The sequence below is a fragment of the Empidonax traillii genome, unplaced genomic scaffold (assembly GCF_003031625.1).
Source record: "Empidonax traillii isolate 1590-97213 ecotype Southwest subspecies unplaced genomic scaffold, ASM303162v1 scaffold140:size1466565, whole genome shotgun sequence".
Classification (NCBI taxonomy): domain Eukaryota; kingdom Metazoa; phylum Chordata; class Aves; order Passeriformes; family Tyrannidae; genus Empidonax; species Empidonax traillii.
The window spans coordinates 753,631-773,436 of NW_020955333.1; the positions used below are offsets into that span (position 1 = coordinate 753,631).

The 19,806-nt window shown below is 39.9% G+C and overlaps 1 protein-coding gene across 2 annotated transcripts in view; it reads left to right on the forward strand.

Moving 5' to 3' along the window:
- Positions 1-4,692: 4,692 nt before the first annotated feature.
- PDK3 (pyruvate dehydrogenase kinase 3) overlaps positions 4,693-19,806 on the forward strand; it is a 51,880-nt gene continuing 36,766 nt past the window's right edge. The window contains exon 1 of one of the 2 annotated variants that reach the window (XM_027884232.1): positions 4,693-4,846. In XM_027884232.1, coding sequence (XP_027740033.1) covers positions 4,741-4,846 — 106 coding nt within the window. In that variant the 5' untranslated portion in view covers positions 4,693-4,740. The remainder of the gene's footprint in view (positions 4,847-19,806) is intronic. The other variant, XM_027884233.1, reaches the window with a different exon arrangement.

A 19,806-nucleotide genomic window follows, 5' to 3' on the forward strand; every position in this document is an offset into this window, starting at 1 on the left:
TGGCAAAAAGGACGGCTAAACCACCTTTATTTTCTTGGGTAATAGACAAAAAAATGTAGACTATGATAGCAACAAAATATAATAGTACATGTGCATTACCAAATACAATAACTATCTATCTTCTGACCATTATGCGTAACAGTCCTTCCAAACTTACTCATATGAGAGCACAAATAGTAGGAAGCAATAAATTATTAAAAATAAAACCAGATCCTTCTTGAATTTTAGGAAAGCTTCAGTAAGAAACCTTATCCCTTTATCATTCCATGAGTTCCCAGTGTGGCTTTGTTCCATTACCTGAATCTATCCTTGAAAGCATATAATGGCAGGTGGGAAAATACAGCGGTGTTACTGAGAAAAATTAACACTATGAAGAGGAGGAATTTGTATGAAACATCACACTACCCTCTACTAGTTTTGCCTGCTCTGTGCTGATTTTTCTGTCATCTTGTAAAAAGCACTTTGGGACTGTAATTTTCTGTGTGAATTTTCCCCAAATAACTGTTATTGGTTACTGTTATTGTTAGTCTTTTGATTGTATTATACTCATTCTCAACAAGTGCTTCTGAACTTTAAGAAACAGGGGTTACATTAACTTCAATACAGGACTTTTTTGTTGTTGTTAAAAAAATTGCTATGAATTCCACAATGTCGGTGTGTCTAGAAAACACTAATAACCGTGTTTTCTTGGTTTACAGTTCAACATTCCTTTTCCCTTCCTCTGACATCCGTACAAAGAAGTTCATTATGCTGAATCCCCTGCAGCTAGTTTATAGACCTACCATGTATTCTGCGGTCAAATAAAACAAGCTTTGTTAAGGAGATTATGACTCTGGTGTTTTAACGATCTGAAAGTTTTTGCTGTGAATAGATGTTAATTGGATGAAGCACTACATGCAAAAGCTTTGATCCCTGAAAACAGAAGTGCATGTAATATAAAGGTCTGGAAAGAACAAGATCTAAAAATGTAGCAAAAATACATCTTTTAAAATCTCCAGGTCAGGTTCTGCTACAAATTTCTATAGGAGTGAATCTCTAATTGTAAATGTTAAGAAAACTCAAACTTAGGGAGAACTTAATTTTCTGGTTACTAGTCATAGAAGTGTTTTTTATTTATCCTTCTGGCTCCACTGAATTAACATGTAAAGACCAATCCTATGCATAGAGCAGCAAAGGCTCTTCCACGTACACTCTGTCATTAGGGTACACAGCCCTGCCCTCCCATCACAGCTAAAACACAGGACTAGAGGAGGCCAGTCTTTAAGTACAGGCACTGAATTCAGTGGTAGAAAACACCAAAAAGCTTTTGCTTTTGCAAATATGTTCTACATCAGATAGGGAATCAATCTACAGCAAAATCTGGTATTACTGCTTTTCCTTCTCAGAGTTTCTGTGGTTTGTGAGTTGGAAGCATTGGTTTTACACCAACTGCAATAGAGAAACCCAAGAAAAATAATAAAGGCAAAATAGGCTACTCAGATTTAGTTATACATCTCATTTGTCACAGTGATGACCCAACAAAAACTGATTCTGTGATGTGTCAGGGGCTCCCTGGGAGCAATCCAGGGGCAGTTGGGCTGGATGGTGCTCTCTGGGCCCGGACACCACAGTCACCTTGTCATCTTGTCCTCAGCGCAGGGTTCTGTCAAGTGTCCATAACCCTAATTCCCTTACAGGTGCTGACGTTTCCAATTGCCTGCATCCTCAACATTTTTTAACTGAATAGGGACTAAAATGTTCTGGCTATTGAGTGGCCACATAAAAATGGGTTATCTTTGACTCCTTGGTTAATTTTAGTTATTCCAGATTTGAATTTATCTGGAAAATATGAAAATAATATCTCCAATAAAAGGGAGGTGCTAAGCACCCAAGAAATTCAGCAGTGTTAGCTGTGTTATCAATGCTAAAATTAACTTTTTTTTTCTTTGCTGTACACCTGTGGAGGCTTTTTATCATATAAACAAATATTCAGGGAGGCTTTCAGAGAATGAGCTGCAAGAAGCTTTTCTGCACCACACACATGCTGAAATACATAAAAGAGACAGGTATAAGGTATGAGAAATCCAAGCAGTCCAAAAAGCCACCTCTTAGCAAAACTCAGCTTATAATTTAAGTCTGTTGATCCCAGAGACATTTTCTGTTATGCATGGTTTATCCCACTAAATTCTCTTTATTTAGGCAGATTGTTTAAGAACTAACTCCACATGTACACTTGTTGCTGTCTTGCACTGGTAAAACCATAGATTTACCTACATGCATTTTATGTTCTCTAAAACAATTCTTGCGGTTTTCTTATGCACAAGGTCTTGCAGAGCTGTTGGGTGAGTCTGAAATTTGAATTTGTCTTAAAAGCGTGTGTATGAACAGTTTTCACAGAATTCATTCTATTGGTTATGTCATCAGTTTCTGCAGTGTTGAGGGAAGTGTTCACTTGATGACAGGAGCACACCTGTTTTCCACTGACTTTGTGTATGTCTTTATTAGAGTATTAAACTGTATCATCATAGGCAAAAACAATTCAAATTTTCACATGAGTTGGTTAATATAGGTTTATGATATTCCCCAAAGAAGATGCCATAACACTGTTTATATTGCAAAAAAGGTTTTGTGTTTAGAAAGACAACTCAATAGTTAACTGTTGTCTTGCTAGTTTTTGAAGTTGAAATCATACCAGGATTACTTAAAAACATGAAAGATACATAAAATCAAGTGGCTTAAATTTTTATAATGTAGCATCCTTTGAAGTGGCTAATTTTATCTTAGCCTGGGAAACATCGTTTTGCCTTTGACAAAAAAAGATATTATTTTCTGCCAGATAATTCCACAACTCATTTCAGAGTTGTGCTATAAATAAATCATAATCAAATCCTGATGAATATATAACAAAAGTTTTAAAATACTTTTCCTCATCTACCAAGAAAGCTTCAGAATGTCAGGAGCTGTTTCTTTTTGTCAGCTTTGATTTTATGCCATGCCTCTTCAAACCAGTCATTCCTATAATGCACAGTTGAAGAGACTTTAAAATGCTTTCCAGTTATTTTGTACATTAGGTCAGGATTTCTCAGTCTCAAATTCCACCCAGACAATAATAGGAAGGATGGAGAGAGACTTTCAGTGACTGGTTTCTTTTGTGATCCAGTTAGTAAATTAGAGTAGTATTATCTGCTGAAGTACCTGCTGAAGTTTGCGTTGAAATCACTGGAGAAAAAATAGGGATTTTGTGACCAGTTATTAGTCCTAAATGTACCTAAACTACATAATAGCAAAAAACAGTGACTGCATTCTGTGGTACACTTTAGATGTCAAATACCTGGCTTCACTTCTGATTCTAGCCATCAAAAATAATTTTAATTGTATTCAGATGCTTTCTCAGATTAAAAAATAAAAAAAAAAAGACTTTTCAGGAAATTTTAAGTATTGTCAAGAGTTGAGACTTGACAGACACTGGACCTGAACTGTCCTCATAGGATGACGAGAGGAGATAGTCTCAAGCTGCGCCAGCCAGGGTTAGGTTGGACATTAGGAGGAATTTCTTCATATTGCACAAAAATGTGCAATATGTAAAATTTTCTAAAGAAAGGACGTTCTTTCATATTTGATCTTTGTATACTTTCAAGCTTTATCAACAAGAAGGGAGATTTAATCCATGAAAGAGATAGCACCTAACAAGCTCTATGTGCAGGTGGCAGAAAAACAAATTACTTGCTGGTAATATTGCCTTGTTAAGGTTTAGGGCTTGACATACTTCAGTGGTCTCAGACCTAGGGGGAGGTTAACAAAGCTTGGGGAGAAGGATGCCCATTGATAGTGAATGCAAAGAATGTAGAATTTATGGCCACGAGAACATCTGGGAGAACCCACAAGATAAGGAAGAAACCAATAAAGCCAACTCAGCATTTGTGCTAAAATCAGCTCCAACTGGGTAAAAGGTGATTTTGGCAGGGAGAGATCACGACCAACAACTCATTGACCACCCATCCAAGAAACCCACCGGCCCAAAGGAAGAGAGAGACTGGGCATGGGGACTAATTAACATGAGAAGCAAGAGAATCGTTAACCAATAGAGGACAGAATACTAATTAATAAGAGAACTATGTAACTTGTAACCAATGAACACTAATTCCTTTGTTTGGCAAACTGTATAAACAGTAAGAAGTTTGGATAGATGGCGTGGTTGACTTGTGGAATAATGCCCGGGCTTGCACAATTCTGAAATAAATAATCCACGATTCTCTTGAGTGTGTGCAATGATCGGCTTGTTGCACACCGGGAAACGAATTCGCTTTTCGTGGACTGCCCGGGGAGGTGGTGGAGTCACCGTCCCTGCAAGTGCTGAAGGAACGACTGGACGTGGCACTCAGTGCCATGGCGGTGTTCGGCCATAGGGTTGGACTCGATGACCGCAGTGGTCTTTTTTCCAGCCAACCCGACCGATTCGGTGACTCCGCGATGTCACGGACCGGCCGAGACACATCCCCCTCGCCCACCCGCCGCCCGCTCCCCTCAGCCGCCCGCCCCGCCCCTCCCCGCCCCTCCCCGCCCCTCCCCGCGCGCGTGCGCGGCGCGGCCGCGGAGCTCGCCCCTCCCGCCGGGCCGGGCCGGGCCGGAGCGCGACGGGCGGCGCCGGAGCGGCCGCGCCCCGGGCAAGAGCCGCTCCCCGGGCAGGAGGAGCCGCTCCCCGGGCAGGGGCAGGAGCCGCCGCCGCCGCCGGGAGCGGAGCCGGGCGGGCCGCGCCGCGCCATGCGGCTGTGCGGGGCGCTGCTGAAGAGCCCTATCCCCAAGCAGATCGAGTACTACTCGCGCTTCTCCCCCTCACCCCTCTCCATCAAGCAGTTCCTCGACTTCGGTGAGCGCCGGGGCCGCGGGGTTGGGGGGGTGTGCGAGGGGGTCACCGCGGGACTGCCGGCGAGCGGCGAGTAGGCCCCGGCTCCTCGGCCCCGGCTCCTCGGCCCCGGCTCTCCGGCCCGCAGCGTGAGCGCGGCCGGGCCCGGCAGGGCGGCCCCGCAGGCCGGGGGGCCCCACGCTGAGCCCGGGCCGTGCGCGGGGTCGGTGGAGAACGAGCAGCTGCTGCTCGCCTCACCCGGGTGCCAGGACAGGCAGACAGGGTACTCCTCCTCTGCGTTATTCCCTGGCGCGGGCGCCGTGGAGATGGGGGGTCATAATAAGGGTTTCTGACCTGACGTGTCTGTGAGCTTACCCGCACCTTCGCTCTTTGGGTTACTGGTCTGGAGCGTGGAAATTTTAATCTAGAGATCGACTTACTTAAATCTCGGGTATGAACTCTGGCAGTACTTGTGTAGGTGACCTGTTTGTGCAAAATTGAGAAGCACTTCAGGAAACGTTGCTGTTGAATAAATAGCATTTTTCTTTACAGAATAAATAATAGTGACATTATTAGTATAAGAGTAATTCCAGAATAAACAGCATCTCTCTTTGTAGAAGCACTAGAACTGAGCCCAGGAGTGGTTTCTGTTGCTGTTAAAAAACGTGCTTCCATCTAGATAACGATAAACCTATATCAGAGGTTGTTTGGCTCCTGGTCTCTGACACAAGAGTTATTGAGATTTTATTATCATATGAATATTGCTGATAGAGTAAATGTAAAGGCCACGTGTAGCACCATGAGGCTTAACAGAGTGTTCCTTCATTCCGTGGTTACACTAAAGGTACAAAAGGACAAAAATGAACCAGTGGGGTTCACTCAGAAAGTGATTAAAAGTGAAGACAATTGCACAATTATGGCAATGGTATTAGTGAAAGAATGCTGTAAGTACAAAAAGCCAGTGCTGGGCTTGACACAACATCTCAGTGAAACAGGTTTTTGTACCATTTAAAAAGAAAACCACAAAACCCCGCATCACACCGTGGCTCCATTTAAAGGAGAACCTGATTAGAAGCCTTGCTTTCTTTCTCTGGTCTCTGCTCACCTGAATTTGTTCTCAGTTCCCCACCCCTTCCTGTGCTGATGGGCTTCTGCTCGGGTATCTGTACTTCTTATACTGTCTTTCTGTACTGCCAAGAGCAATGACATAAAACTTATCTTTATTTTAGCCCTGACACTAAACAAGTCGTGGGTTTGTAAATTGTTGCCAGGGATGTACTGATGTTTGGGACGCCTTTCAGTTCTGACTAGAGGGGTGTAAAGATTTCAGAATTTTCTTTAATGCCTTGGATGTTCTGACAAAACTTTGCCTTTTGTTAAGGATTTCCACAGGTCTGTGTTGGCCCTGCATTACTGTTTGCCTTTAGGCCTCTCTTCTGTGTCAGCTTTTCAATAACGCTATGTTTGTTTTAACACTGTAGTATCTGTATTACTTTATGGTTTGAAAAATGTCTCACAATCCTCTAGAAAAAAAGTAGTTTTATTTTACAGTTTTAAGCCTGGTTTATGTTAGTGGAAATAAACAGAGTGAGAATGGTATGTTACAGCCTGTCCAGCCTTATTTTTTGGATGTGCTCCAGTCTGTTGTCACTGGATGTGTCTCTGGAATCTTCTTGTGTGTGTGCAGGGTATATATTTAAGTGTATTCATATTTTAAGACTGATGGAAAGGTATCTAGTCATTGACACTTCAAACCTCTGAATAAAAAACAATGTCTATGGTTTAGTCCTGGAAGGTCACCAGTAGTTTCTAAAATTAGTAGTTTTATGTTGTATCAACATTGCTAAACCTATCAGCTTGATCTTAATAAGCCTTATGGGCCACTTAACATCTCCACTTACTTCCTCTTTAGGGCCTGTATTTACTTGGGAAAACTCAAGTAGGAAGTTTACAGCAGTTTAAGCAGATAGATTAAAAACAATGTAGTTACTTAACTTATGTGATCCTGGGTGTTTATGGCTTTGGGTAGTTTCAAGTTCTGCTGGAGACTTCAGAGTCCTAGAGGAAAAATTGACATAAAAACGTAAGGCAATAGCGCAGGAGTTTTACCACTTGAGGAGTGGAAGGCCTGGACAACATGCACTGTGTCAGGGAGCTGTGTTACTTTAATCTGAATTAGCCAGAAAAGAATTTGCTGGTGGCACAGGACACAGGTATTCAAGAGAGCAAATACACCAAGCGTAAGGAGCACGGTGCTCAAGGTGCAGTTCAGTTGTGTTTACCTTGCTTGAATGTTTGATGGGAGGAAGACACTCTGTTTTGTGGTCAGCTTATAGAGAGTATCTAATGTCTCACTTAAAAAGAAATGGTATTTTTAGTTGAGCTACATGAATGTAGTGCTTGTTTTGCAAAAACGTGACTGAGTTTTCAAAAAATGTTGAAGAAGGTTAAGGCCAAAGGAAATGTGTGAATAACCCTCTAGTGGCAGTCTGATTTTGTCTGATGTACGTTTCTTGTCTGAAATTTGCACTTACTGTGATTTGGATTTATTTGAAGACAGTTTTTTTGACTTAAATTCTGATGACAGTGAAACTGCGATGTGTTCTTTATGTCTTTTAATTAGTAGTTATATTGGTTTATACTAAGTTAGTGTAAAAATTTGTCTCTTTGTAAAAGTCTGGTGAGCTGGGGAAGAGAAACTTTCTATTTCTTGTGAGCTGAAGAGCCTTCAAAGACAGTTGGTGGCAATGTATAGTGAGGTACAGCTTGGGCTTTTTTTTATTACTCAATCATCGGGTAGTTGTATGGAACACAGTTGTGTGCATAGTGGGACTGTAGGGTCTCTTCCTTCCCAGTGATATAAATTAACGTTCTCAGGGAGCTTAATTCAGCTAATTAAACTGCTATAAAAGCGAGCTTGGCTGTTCGAGGTAACTCACTAGTCCTAGAAACCCATGACACTAAGCAGCGACTCTCACTTGGTTTTGGTAGCTGAGCCCCGTTTGTGCCCACATGCCCTGCTGCGTGATGTACTTTGTTGAGCTTGCAGCTGTCTTTGTAGCTGCCGCAACTGTGTCAGAGGTTACAGTGTCATGGGCTGGGGACCTCTGTGTCAGAAAGTCTGAGCGCTCATATTATGCAGCTTTTTTCTGTTTTCACTGTGTGTACATTTTCTGTTTGCACACTCCTGAATACTGTTCAGGCAGTTTCTTTTGTTATGAACTGTATTTCCCAAGATTGTTGTACAGTCTCGTTCCTTTTTAAAAGAATGACCTTCTGTGAGTGTGTTTCAATATAAACAAGTTTTGACCTTGTTTAATATTAGCACGTCACTCCAGGTTTATCCAGGCCTCTATAATTATTCTGGTCTGGCAAAAGTGCAGACCCAACCAACTGGGTTCAGCTATGTACTTCCAAACTGGGTAGTTCTTCTGGAAGTTATTTTGATAGATTTCCAAGTGCAAGCATTTCTTAGTGACCCAGACTGATATAATTACTCAAATGTCTTTTCTGAAATGAAATTTTGAGTATAGATGTCATTAAATGTTCAGGTACATGGGTCTTTGTGCAGTTTGGGAGCTAGACTGTTTGAGAAAAGCAGTGCCCATACTGGAGATCCGTATTGACAGAGATTTGCTTCAGTGTGTAGAGTGGGCCTTAGAAGGTGACAGGTTAATCCAAAATACACAATAATCTTAATCAGCAACCACGTGGGTACCCAGTGGTTCATGCATGCCTGGGGAAAATAATAACTCATCAGACAGGTTTGTTTGAGGAAAGTAGAGTTTCTTTTCTGGGAATGTCCTAGCATTTAAAAAAGGCTCATGGTGCCTGCACTGCAGCCTGTGTTGGTGAGGGCCGGGTGTGAGCCAGCCCCGTAGAGCTGCACTGGTGCTGAACTCTGCCCCAGCTGGCAGGCTGCACACAGCTGCTTGGCCACCTCACGTACCTCAGTGAAGCTACTGACAAATGTTTTGGGAAATTAATGGTTGTACTGCAAAGGTTACATATAATTAAGCACAAATAAAGACATGAGTGAGCTATAAGTTGTGCAATCCTTTGATCATGCATGAAGTCATTTGAAGTTGTGCTCATGCTGTGTTGTTGTGAACGTGTGCCAATATACTGTACTCATGGAATCCTCTTATTGCTGCTGCTCAGCTGACCAAGTGCCTGAGACTTTTGTGAGTCTGAGGTTTGTTTCATCAGAAACACCTACTGTGTGCTTTTGGAGCTTGTTGACTACTAAGGCTGTCTTGGCCAGCTGTGCTTAACACAAAACAAATATTTTTGATGAATTTTGTGCTTATGGGGTTAAACTTTGCTGTTTGTTAGGTCTTTGAACATTTCATGTGTTAGCATGTACCACATAGTTACTGATGAATTTGGATAAAAAAGTCATGCATATGCTGAAAATGGAAGTGAATCATAGTGAACTCTTGTTGTGGAATGTGGTTTAAGAGATCCTGATTTTGTAGGTTATAGTTAAAATATTTGTGGCAGCTGCTGCAGCTAGTGGCATTGAAAAATATCACAAAGGTTGTAATTTGGCAGTTTTACTGTACTGTAAACAGCTGAGCATGCAGCAGATAATCAGTGACTGTGTGTGGTTTTGGAACTGTTGTGCCCTGGGGCATATCTGGAGGAAAAGATGATCAATTTTTAAATACAATTTTTGGTATGAAATTGTTTAGTTTATGTAGTGAAAGGTACCTTTTCAACTTAACTGTCTTGAGGAAACCTGTAGGCCTCTTCCAAAACCAATATAGAGTAAACCATTTATTGGCATTGGTGTGGATTGTTGACAGTTGTAGGTGATCAGGTTTCTGCAGGAGTGTTTACGCTCCGTGTTGGCAGAGGCAGCAGCACTGAGCTGAAAATGTGCCACTGGAAGGACAGCTGGCAGATACAGTTTGAACAACAAGATGTGGGGTAGGAAAGCAGAGTTCAAAACCAACCTTCTGTCTCCAAATATAATTATTAATCTTCTTATGGAAGATGACTGGAAGATTTTTCTACACGAAAAGACATTGGAAGATTTTTTTTTTTTTTTAGCAGAACATTGCAATTTACTTAGATACAGTTTCTCCACCAAAGTTTAGGGCTAAAAGATACTATTAAAGAATTACCTGCCATTTATTGCTTGCAGCTGTGTTTTTTCTACTGCTGTTTGTGCACTGACCTTAAAACCTTACGCTTGATTTAAATGCATTGTAAAAAAAAAATTTTCTCTTAACACATATGTTAACCATTGGTATGGTAACCACTGAACTGGATCACAAAGATGAATGCTAGTCAGACATTACTGTCTTTTATTTTCATCTGACTGGCTTCAACTTCCATCTAGCAGTTTCATTACAACTTTTATTGGTAGATTGTGATCTTTTGATGCCTGGAATTTTTTCACTATGAGGTATTTGTACATTGTGATGGAGTATTTTTAAAATTTTATTTTGTAAAACTAAATAAATTAAATGAACTATTTCAAGCTTTATGAACATACCATGGAATTATCTTTTGTGGCTTTTCCAGAATTTTCAGTATTGTTCTTCAAATATGTCTGTTACAGCTTTAAATAGAATCCCTTTAGGAGTTTTGCCAAACATTGGAATAGAATCGTTTTACTGCTGTTTAGCTTTTACCTTGAAAGGCTACTCGTTTGTCACAGTGGCAGCTGGATGTGCAAGCTGGATTGTCTGGCTGCTTTTGTTCTGGAATTAAATTGGGGTTATCACTTTTCCATATTCGGTCCTTCATTCCCTAGATCTGGGCATGGAAAAAGTTTGCATTTCATAACGTTAGAAAGGGTTTCCTTTGGATGGGCTGTAGCACAGCAAGTAAACTGGAAACCTGTTTGATGCAACTCTTGTTATTTATAACCTGTTCCTATTTACAACTGCCAGACGCTGGCAGACAGTGATGTTCCAATACTATATATAATAATGAGGGGTTTTATAAAGCCTAATATTGATTGTTTTGAAGGTCTGGAAGAGTCATTGTGGTTAGATAACTTTGTTTAGCAGTCACTATTGAACTGTGATATGATAGAGATATTGGTGTGTGGGAGTATTATGTAATATTAAAAAGGGGTGCATTTCATTTACTGAATTATCTGTATCAGTCACTTTTGCAGGCTGTTTATTCAGTAAAGGAACACTTAATTTCTGTGAGTAGTTGAGACTTTGTATATTCTGAATTAAGTTTTTCAGTATAGTTGTAATACAAATTCCATAAATTGTTGTACATGATCAAACTGCATCACCAAGGTAATTGGTTTTTTCCTCATAAAGGTAAAGCATTGATAACTCTGCCTTCAGTAGGTGGTTTGGCTGGCTAGTCTTGCCTGTACGCATAGGCTTGTAGTCTGCAAGTCAGCATCCTCCATCTGGTGGAATTGCTTGTGTTTTGTTTCCCAAAACAGGAGAAAGTTTCTCAGTCTGTGTTCTGTTTGTTTTTGGAACGACCAGAGGAGCTGGTGCAGTCCTTTACCTTGAGTAGCTCGGAAGGGGAGATGACCCACTCATCTCTGCATGCTCATGTTTGTTTTTTTTCCCTGAAGCTGATAAGGCATTGAAACACTTCGATGTCTTTGGTGCAAGAAAGAGGACAAGAAGGCATGAAGCAATAAACAATGCCAGTGGTTCTGTTTGCTTCTTTTTAGCGAGTAGCACAACTAATCTAGAAATTGAGAGAAATTAGGGGCTTGGGAAACTTCTTTCTGGAAGGACAAAAAGATAGTATTTGTAGTTCTTGAAGATCTAAAAATGTTTGGGACACCTTTTTCTTCCAGCGACTGGTAGAAATTGTTGAAGTGCCTGCTTTAGGCTAATAAGAATGTGCTTGAAAATCTGAAACTTCATTAAATTATGATGAAAATGAATTTGATAGCATTCCTTCCCTTCTGGAATGGAAGAAATGAGAACTGGTGATTGTAAAGTAGCATAACTTCTACAAGCTAAAAAAATAGGGAGATAGGATTTCTCCTAAGACATAAGGAGTACAAGGCGGTCTGTCGGTTTTGGAAGGAGCAATTCTGATGCAGATGAAAGATAAGAGAGCAGTAGAGCAGCATTAGGAGTTCCAGAAATACAACTGATTTAAAAAACTCATATGAAAGGTGGAAGCAAGGACATCTATCTCGGGTTGCAGTACAAATAACAGCTAAGGTGAAAGGTCATGGGATGGAAAAGCAGATAAAAAGACGTTGAGATAATTTATAGTTTTTGGGGAGAATGCTCAAGTGTAGCACTTGCTTGGTTAAAGTAAGTACATAATGATAAAGACTGTTGAATTTATCTTTGCTTTCATCTTCAGAAAAAGATGAATTGTATCCAGGAACATAAATGAAATCACAGTTCTCCCCTGACCCAAATTTTAGATAAGCTGAAATATGTTTAGATCTTCTTGGCTTATTGAGTTCCAGTAGAAGCAAGTCAGCTCTGTGTTTTGTGAGTAGCTGAACGCCTTTTTCTGCAAATGAGTGGCCTGGTGCAGTACAGCTGCTGCTTATGGGCTTCATGGAGATAATGGATGGTGATGGCCCCCGGGTTCTGGAGTGGGAAAATATACTACTTGTTTCTCAGAGAAATGGAAGAGAAGGACATTAGAGTTAAGTCAGGTTGCCTGAAGTAGCTGAAAAAATGATGAAGCTAATAATGAAGTTATACATAAACACCAAGAGAAAATGAGGTGGTAAAGAGGCAATAGATTGTGTTGGGCTGGCCTAATTTCCAAGTTAATTGTTATTTGCTAAGGCAGTAGCAATAGGTGCTGTACCTGGCTTTTTATGAAGGTTTGGCACAGTCCCTGTGAGATTCTTAATTAAAAAAAAAACAACAAACAAAAAACAAACCCCAAAACAACACCCCAAACAACAGAATAACTTCAAGGTGAGATTGCTATATAGTAGATATTCAGTATTCTGGTTCTTGACCCTTCTAGGTGAGCACCCACTCAGGTGCTTGCTCTTCTCCCATCCCCCATTGGCGTGGGAAGAGATTATAAAGGGCAAAGATGAGAAAACTCGTGGCTTAAGACAATTTTAAACTGAAGAGGAAGAGGAACAAGTGATGCAAAAGCAGTCAGTCACTCCCCCCACAAGCAGAGTCATGTCTCAGCGTAATGGCTCTCTTGGGAGACAGAGCCAACTAATTTGTTATTGCTGGGCACGACATCATGTAATGTGGAACATCCTTTTACCCAGCTTAGGTCAGCTCTCCTGGCTCTGTCCCCTTCCAGCCTTTTACGCACCCCCAGAGCTATTTTCTGGGGTAGGGGCTGAGTGCAGGAGAGAGAGCAAGCCCTCAAGCAGGTACTGTTTGCTATAGCCAAAACATGGGCGTGTCATCAGCGCTTCCAAGTTATGATTTGAAAGCTCAGCAGCACCCTCTGGGTCTCTGTGGGAAAAGCTGACTCCAGCCAGCCCGACTCAGCACAAATATTTATGGAGAACACTTCATATATACTCCACGTTTTATTGGTAGTCACTGATCTTCACAGGAGTGTTTTGTGTAGAGTGAGTGTTGTGTCTGCAGTCCTCCATAGCCCAAAACAAGATATCCTTCGTGGAAGGATTTAGCAATTGTTTTATCTGTTTTCATAGTCACTATATTAGAACAGCTTTTCTTGGTGCCAGTTGTCCTTTGCTTTTTTTTAAAAGCCTCCTTTTTCCTAAAATTGCTGAAATATTTTACAGGCTGCTGCTTATCCTTTTAAAAATGTGTTTGGTTTTTTTGTGTTTTTCTGGAGTCAGTTAAATGTAATTTTTCTTCTTGGAATACTGGGTTGAAAGGATAGATTAGAGCTCTGAACTGTGATTCTGAGGTATAGTTCTCCTTTCTCTGCTGCTTTGTGTGTTATAAGTGAGTATTTTATTGACCCTTCTTCCTGCTGAATCTTTCCATATAAAGACCTTTCTATGTAAAGTTAAAAAATTACTTTTTACTAAAAAATAATTTGCATTTTAACTGCTACTTATTTGTTTTAGTCCTTATTTATGTTTTTCTGAAAGATTTTTATAGACTGGATAAATACCTTCAAAATAGCAATAACATAGAGGAATCCTCTAATTTTTTTTTGTTATGTGGTTTGTTAATCATCAAAAGCATTTGGTAATAAGATGTTTAATAGTCTTAATACATTTCACCTCACTGAGACTGAAGGGAAAGGTATTGGCAGTGTTTTTATGTAATTGGTTTTAACTGTGTGAGCCTTTGCTCATAAACAGTAATTTTATTTATGCTGGAGATTTGGAATAGCTTTTCCTTTGGCAGGTTGACAGGAACTAAAAGATAAAGCAGGGATTTGTATTTTTCTGGAACAGTTAGTGGGAATTACGGATGTTTTTCAAAAAGGTTAAGAAGGAAGTTGTCAAAGCTGTGAGTTAAGGGTGTTAAAAATTTGGAATATCTAACTATAACCTTCAATGTGAAATTAGATTTTTACCTCTTATGGGAGGAAAAGGTGATTATGAGTTCCAAGAAGCAAAACTCAGTCTTTTCTGGTCAGTTTATTGTAACGTAATCTAATCAGAGCAATAAAAGAGGAATAAACTTTCTTTGGCTTGGTCTTTTAAGCGTCATCTACATTTAAAAAAAAGAGTTTTAAATTTGTCCTAAAGTTTGAGAGTCAGCAGAACAAAACATGACATTTGTTTTGCTCAGGGTCTCCTGTTTGAAAGCTGTGCAGCCCCTTTGCAGTGAAGGCCAGGGCTGATGTGCAGCTCTTTCTGTCTGTCAGACTGACTGTTCCCTGCCCTGGGCTCAGGACTGTCAGTGAAAGAGGAGATGATACAGTCTGAAGGACCATTTTTTTTTGGTTGGTTGGTTGGTTGTTTTAGAAGCTCCTTGTGTCTGGTTAGGGAGGGAGTCTTTGGGTTGCAGAAATAGCTCAAAGATCAAGAACCTGATGTGGGCCATCTCTGTCTGTCATTTGCTGTGGGGATTGCCTGCAATACGGTGAGACAAAGCTTTGCTGCTAAAATGATTCATCTGACTTTCAGCCTACACCCAAATCACTCAAAGGAAAGACAGCCTTGGGTCTGTGTGTCTAAAAATAATACAGGCTGTGGGTAATTGGTTGAGTGCCTCTGCATCAAACATTATAGATACTTTGATTACTGTCTTATGTCTTGGCAAATGCATTAGAATACTAAGAAATTTATTTCATTAAATTGAGTGATAAGCAACTAAACACTACTTTTAGATTAGGGAAGCTTATTTTAAAAGTTCATGCTTTCATTTGGATTGTTCTCTATAATACGTTGTGCTGGTTTCCAGCTTTCACCAGTGGTTTTCTGATAATCCATTTGTTTTGAGAGAGACAGACATATGTCTTCCCTTGAGTCCTTTCTGTGACAGGAAGGCTGTGGCTTTAAGAGTTAAAATTAATGATTGGAGTTTGACTAAGACTTTGATAGGTCTGCAGTGTACTGTGCATCTGTTAATTCCTTCTGTTTATCTGTGCCAGTTCAGCAGTAAGTTAAGCTGCTTTCCGGCACAGTCGGTTTCATTTGGGGGACAGGTTACTTGAAACAGGCTCACTGGAGTTCACGAGTTATATATCATAACTTATTGCATTATTAGTATTATTGCATTTTTTATTATTAAGTTAGTGTACAGCTAATGTAATAATAAATGTAAGGTCTCAGTCCATGTTGAGCTGCCCAGCTGTGCTAAGGACAACTTGCTGTCATTTTGTTCTTAATCTGCATTTATATGAAAACATGAACTGACTTTCTCTTGATGTCACTGGTATTCTTTAATACGGGCAGAGTAATTAATACGTATAAGATGTAAACTGTCTCAGTCTTACAGAGATTTTGGAAATAAGTGGAGATATGTATTTTTTTTTTCTGTATACAAATTCAAGAGTAATTATTCTTATTTTTGAACTTCTTAAGTTCAAAAGTCTAGACCTTGATTATGAGTGGGATTTGGTCTGCTCATTTAGACAACAGAATGTAGGCTAATGCATTCTCATGAGTGAATGGTATACTGAGATTTTCCTTTGGAGTAGAAAGTAAGTGCTGCAATTGCCCTGGCAGTCAAAGAGTCCTTGAATCTGTGTTATTTGAATCACATAAATTGGAAATGGTATTAAGCTCAACTATTTCAGTACTTTAGCTCTGGATTTATCCATATGCTGTTTCAACTGACTGTTGGAAAGTTTAACTGGAAAGCTAACTAGTTTGTGAGCTTGCCAGTTTGGATTGTACTTAGCAATGAAATGACACAGAGTGGAAATGTGGAAATCAGTGGTTGTACAGTGTTAACAACTGGGTTCTCATCTCTCAACATAAATCATGTAGATTGAGAAGACTTGAGCACCTCTCAGTGTGCCTTTCCCTTAGGCTGCAAAGGCCCAACTAGTTATGGGAATTGGGATGAGGAAGGGAAAGAAAAGGTGGGAAAGTTTACTTGCAGACTTCAGTTCCTCTGACTTTACTTGGTTTTCTGACAGTAGTTGCTCAACAGAACTTAATTGTTCAGACTTCATAAAAGTGATAAGTTTATTCTAGTTCAGTAAGATCTAAAAAAATTTTTTGTCCTTAATTCACCAAGTTTCATTTTTTGAAAATTCAGTTTCTCCAATTTCCTTAATGATGTAGAATCAGTCTCTTAATATGCCAGTCATATGTGCCAAATGAAACCATGCCCTTAAAACAGGGCATTTGCATGAAACAATGGCAGGGGTTTATGGAAGTAGCCTTAGAGAGCTGTGATGGAACTTTGGCTGAAGCTTAGTTCTGAGATGTCTAAAAACAGGCTTAGTACCTGAGGTCAGTGTGGGATGGATCCTTGAATTTGTCCATCTTCAGCCTACCTGTGTCGGAACAGCTGTACAGGCTGTGGTTGCTGTTCTGTAGAACAACGTGGTAGGTCCAGTTTCAAAATACAGATTTCTTAGATGCAGCCTGTGGTAGAGAATGAGGGTCAGCAAGAGTCAACATCTCCAGTGATGTGTGTGTGTTCTTTTTCCCTCTGCTTCATCATCTTCATTGGGTTTTACAAAACCCTGTCTTTTACCAAACAAACACTGTATGGTCTTTATGGGATTGGTATTTTTAGCGGTTGGTGAGATAAATACCTAGAGAGTATGCTAAAAGTGCCATTGTTTCTGTTGGGTATTGGGAATGCTTTTGGAGTTGGGGTTGTTTTTCTGGGTTTTTGTTTTTGTAGCAACATTTGTTGGGACTGTGCAAGCATAGCTTGTTTGTCTTTTAAGAAAGAGGCCATGCTCCTGAAATGGTGTGTAGTCACTGGAATTCGACAGTCCTTCTTAAGTCCTGTTTTCCTAGCTTCAACAGCGAGTTATTTATTTTAGCCTTTGCTCAGTCTGCTCTGATGCATAGATTTTTATGTGCATGCTTTTGGGGATTTCTGCATGTCACTGCTTCACTTGGTTTTGTTTTGTTTGCCTGTACAGGAGCTATAAAGTGTCCTGGCAGCTCAAGAGAGTAGGTATGGTCCATCACGCCTGCCTGCCTGCCTGTCTTCCTTTTGCCCTATCTAAAAGCAGTAGTAGTAGTTTCACAATGAAAGGCTTCTGATCTTGTTTTTATGGATTCTAAATGGAGTCCTTTGTCTCTGATGCACAACAGGTGGAATTTTGCTGCTTTTGGGTCTCAAAGTAATACAGTATCTAATGTCTCTGGCGTTCGGTACATGTTAATGGTGAGAACTAGACCTCTGCATGCAGCGCAAAGACTAAAAAGAGCACTTAGTTTCTTCTTTTCCTGTCTCCTCTGACAGATAAGTGTTAATATTCAGAAACTACTGATGCTTTTATGATGTGACCTTGGCAGCTCAGCAACTGCTGGGGATGTGACAGCCATATTAGGTTTTCGAAGTAGGTGACTTTGATCATCACTTGAGAAGGGCTGTTGCTGTAGTCTGTTCTCAAATGGGTATTCACGAATGTGGGAATCTGGCAGCTGAACTGAGAGCTTTGGAACCAGAGTTCATGGTCTCATGCTGAGTTTCTGCACTCTTCTGCAGCAAAATGGAGGTTTGTGTACAGCCTTCCGTATGGAACTAATCCTTTTGTAATCTGAATCTTGGACAGCACAGTGTTGCTCTGGCTGTTTGTAGAATTTGTCATAATTGAATCAGGTTTGCTGTATGTGTGTGAATAGCCTCTACAGTGTTTGTGCTTCTTGTTGCAGAACACAGAACCAAAGTTTTCTCTTTGAGTCCAGCTTTGCAAGAGCTGTCTAATTTGTTTTTTGTTTCTTAGCCCTATGGGGTAAAAGTTGAAAGAGAAAAACAGAGGAGATGAGTAAATGTTCAGAGAAGAGTTGAACCCCAGAGAGGAGAAAACAACAGTAGGGAAAACTGTCTGCAAGTAGAACTGTTTCCTAAGTTCCTTTGGATGGAAGGTCCATCAGTGATAATACTGGTGTATTACCCTGAAATGTTCCACTTATCTTTTCCCTTCTGATGGTATTACATTTAGAAGACCTAGTGCATTCAAGCCTGCTTTTGTGATCTACATTACCTCAAAGGTTCTGAGTCATGTTTTATTCATATGGTTTCTTTTTTTTTTTTTCTCCTCTGGTACCTGTCTAATTTAATAATTGGCATGACTTATATTTTGTTAGAAAGGTCTAACACCTTTTCACATCTAAGAAAATTGATTTAATTTTTTATATTAAATATCACCTTGTATATGAACTTTTAAAATAAATTTTAACATATTACTCTTATTTTAACATATTACTCTTAAGTTTAACTATTTTTTTCAACTTAAATTTGAGTGGGGGCAGTCAAATAATTCTTCAGATGTATCATGCTTCACTGCATAAGCAAATCCATCATCATTTAGAGGCATTCACTCTCTTGTAGGTGGTGACTGTTCCAAATGTAGCAGAGTTTGTACAGGTACCATTCCCATCATATTATTACAAACCTTGGCTTGTTTCTGTCATGTGTAAGGCTATTACGTGGAAAACTGTCCATAGAATATTCTTCACTGACCTTAGTTTGATGTGAAGTCTAGGAAATCACTGCTTAGATCCTTGTTTGACTAATGTATCTTCTCATTTGCACTGAGTTTAAGGCTGTATTTGTTGTCATTCCATTACACTGACTTGTTCTTAAACGAAAGAGTCTCAAGACTGGCCTCACAGTCTGGGGCTACTTTTGACCTGACGATTTGGAAATTGCCAGAGGAGGTCATGAATATTCTTTTCTATATGACTTTTGCATAGGGGGACTGATTAGCCCAGACAGGTAATATTGTTCAGAAGGTTGAAGACAGTAGAAGGCTTATTAAACAGTCTTTTTTTAAAGTCTTTTAAAAGACCTACTGTGGTGACACTTGACATTTCTTCCAGTTTTTGCACTAGGTATGTGTGCAACAATAATAATTTGAAGATTACTTTCTTCACAAGTATCTTGCTTTCTATTGCCATTTTTCTGTCAAAGTAGCTATTATTGTATAACCTAATTTATGCTGTCTGTGCTGTGTTTTTGCTAACTGTGACTTTTTTCAGAGTTCCTATTTCTTCTTCATTTCTCTCTCTGTGCAAAATTGCACTGCCTTCTTTTTGCAAGTGATTGATAAGATATGAGATGATCTTTCTTCCTCTTTGGGTTGTGAGAGTATTAGGGCCACTAAGAGTATTAGGCAGTGTTCAGTCTAATCTCCATTTTGGAGACTCCATCAGCTGTCTTAAATTAATTTTAGTCAGATATTTACCTTCTAGTAAAAGAGTTGGCTAAAAATAAGAGCAGGTTGCTGTCTTTCACAGTGTTTACCATCAAGGAGCTTCTGAACTTATTCTGACTTGAATCTTGTGCAGTTTGAGTCTAATGGTTGTTTGGTTCTTGTTGGACAAGATTGCTGCTGCCTTCTCTGTAGGGAACGGTGAGACTTTGAAGAGTGTTACTGTATCCTTGATCTATTTATTCTTAGGTAAATCCAATCAGAATGATTCATTTCTGCATCTCAGACTATTTTAGTGGTGTTGTCATCTGAATTTC